We start from the raw sequence: 2,382 nt of genomic DNA on the forward strand, positions 1-2,382 counted from the left end.
TTCATCGAAACCGCCTTGTCTTCCATCTTGGACTCCGAAACCTCGATGGAACTGATACTTTGATCAAGCTGTAGTTTGTTCTCTGCCAACTGTAACATGTTCTCTTCTATAGTTCCTTTGCTGATGAAACGAGTCACTAATACCTCACTGGTTTGTCCGACACGGTGTGCTCTATCCTCGGCTTGTCTATCATCGTGAGGATTGAACGACTGGTCGAATATAACCACATTATTTGCAGCCACAAGATTGATTCCAAATCCTCCAGCTTTGGTGGACAACAAGAACACAGGAATGGTGTCATCATCGTAGAAAGTATCGATCAAATCTTGACGGGTATCCACTGATGTTTGGCCATCCAAACGTAAAAATTTGATGTTGCCGATTGTAAGAACTTTTTCAAGAATATCGAGCATTTGTGTGAATAATGAAAACACCAACACCCTCTCTTTACGAGCCATGATTTCCTTAATGTGATCCATCAACAAACCGACCTTGCCACTGTTAAGCCATTCTTTGTCCTCAAGCACATATTTGCTCAATGTGGGGAACTTGACACATAAATTATTAAGCTCGTAGTCGGACATCACTTCCATGTCCTCATAAATATATTGCTCATTAGCTTCCACATATTCTGGCTCTTTCATGATATCCTTGGCCATTTGCTTCAATTTTTCCTCATCGTAAAGTTTGCGGAAAAGAAGTGGGTGAAGAGCAGCTTTTCTGAGTGCCATCATCACGTTCGATGACGACGTAATTGGCTCGTCACGAGCTTTTTCTGCTTCCTTTCCAGTTAACAATTTCCTTCTTTCCCGTTCTTTTCTGGTTGCTCTACCCCTATTAAGGTGCTCGAGGTATATTTCCTTCTGAGAAGAAGTAAGCTCACAGTATTTGATTTGGTTAGTTTTTCCTGGAAGATGGGTCAATACCTGTGACTTTTTACGCCGAAGAACAAACGGTGTCATCATGGTTTTCGCTTTAGCAATTGCTTGCTGAGAAAGAAGTGGGTTATAATCCTCATCAGCATTAATGGTACTGGCCTTCTTGTTAAATAAACCATGCAAATCTTCCCTTCGTTCGCTGAAAAGATTTGGAAGCATAAATGACAAAAGCGACACCAATTCTTTCAAGTTATTCTGCAAAGGTGTACCAGTAAGAAGCAATCTAAACTTGGCCTTGAGTCTCATCAACTTGGTGTACCGATCAGAGGTGGAATTCTTGAGCAAATGTCCTTCATCATAAACGATCATATTGAAGTCACAATGCTTCAAAAACTTAAAATCAGCTGGAGCACCAGTCGCAAGATTATATGTGGTAACCAATACATCGTAATGGGTCAGTTCAAGATCATACCTAATATCTTCACGCTCACGCTGAGAACCATAGTAAGCCTTTACCACCAACGAAGGACAAAACTTTTTGAATTCTCTCAACCAATTTTCAAGGGTCGATGAAGGAACAATGACAAGATGAGGTCCAGGTTCATTTACTTGTTTCAAGTGGGCCATGAATGCAATAACCTGACAGGTTTTTCCCAATCCCATCTCGTCGGCTAATATACACGAGAGCTTGTTTTGATAAAGAACATTAAGCCAGTTGATACCAACCTGTTGATAGTTTTTGAGTTCCATATCTTCTGCAAAAAGGGTTGACGATCACGAAGATACTTGATGGACTGCTTACCTTCTTCATCAACCACAACCTCGTCATTAACAGGATCCATCTCCACAACGTCTAAGTCGTCCTGATGATTTGGAAATCCACAGAAACACCCCCATTGCTTTCATTTGCTTCGAGATCAACTCAACCGTATACTGAACCTTTTCTTGGATCAAAGAGTCCACTGGTTTATAAACTTTAAGACTAAATTCGGTATTTTCCACCACACGTTGACCCAAAGTCTTCTTCTTGTATCGGCGTCTGGTTTGACGGTCCGCCTTTTCGGCGTCTTCCGCTTCAAACTCCTGCGAAGTAACTTGATAAATATCAATGAAGGGCCGTTTTGGACATGATAATCTCGGCAGTTTTAGGCGGTATGTTACAAATCTCGACAATATCATCGACAGAAGCGCTATTGAGGAACTCAAGCACCTGGGTGTCGATGGAAGTGACATCTTCGTATGCATCGCCGCCATCACCATCGGGACATATCGTCGGGTCAGGGTTTTCCTCCTCTTCTTCACCTTTCCTCTTCAAATCGTCATCTTTCGTCTTCCATCTCATCATCGCTGATTTTCATGGGATTTGGCCGCCCGCAGTCGACGATTCCGGGCGGATCTTGGTCTCTATCCGCTTCAAGTCATCATCGGCAACTATCATATCACTGAGATCCTCGTCACGGAAAGGTCTTTTTTCAGCTTTTTTCTGGGCAGGAACTACTGGGAT

At 42.4% G+C, this 2,382-nt stretch overlaps 1 protein-coding gene across 1 annotated transcript; it reads right to left on the reverse strand. All coding sequences in view use genetic code 12, as the record gives it.

Moving 5' to 3' along the window:
* On the reverse strand, positions 1-1,628 carry PGUG_00999 (DNA-dependent ATPase; the record flags this gene model as incomplete). Its single annotated transcript, XM_001487572.1, has 1 exon — positions 1-1,628. A coding segment is annotated over one exon (1,628 nt), but the record flags the coding sequence as incomplete, so codon positions are not given.
* Positions 1,629-2,382: the final 754 nt, after the last annotated feature.

This window comes from Meyerozyma guilliermondii, genomic scaffold (genome assembly GCF_000149425.1).
Source record: "Meyerozyma guilliermondii ATCC 6260 scaffold_1 genomic scaffold, whole genome shotgun sequence".
NCBI classification, from domain to species: Eukaryota; Fungi; Ascomycota; class Pichiomycetes; order Serinales; family Debaryomycetaceae; genus Meyerozyma; species Meyerozyma guilliermondii.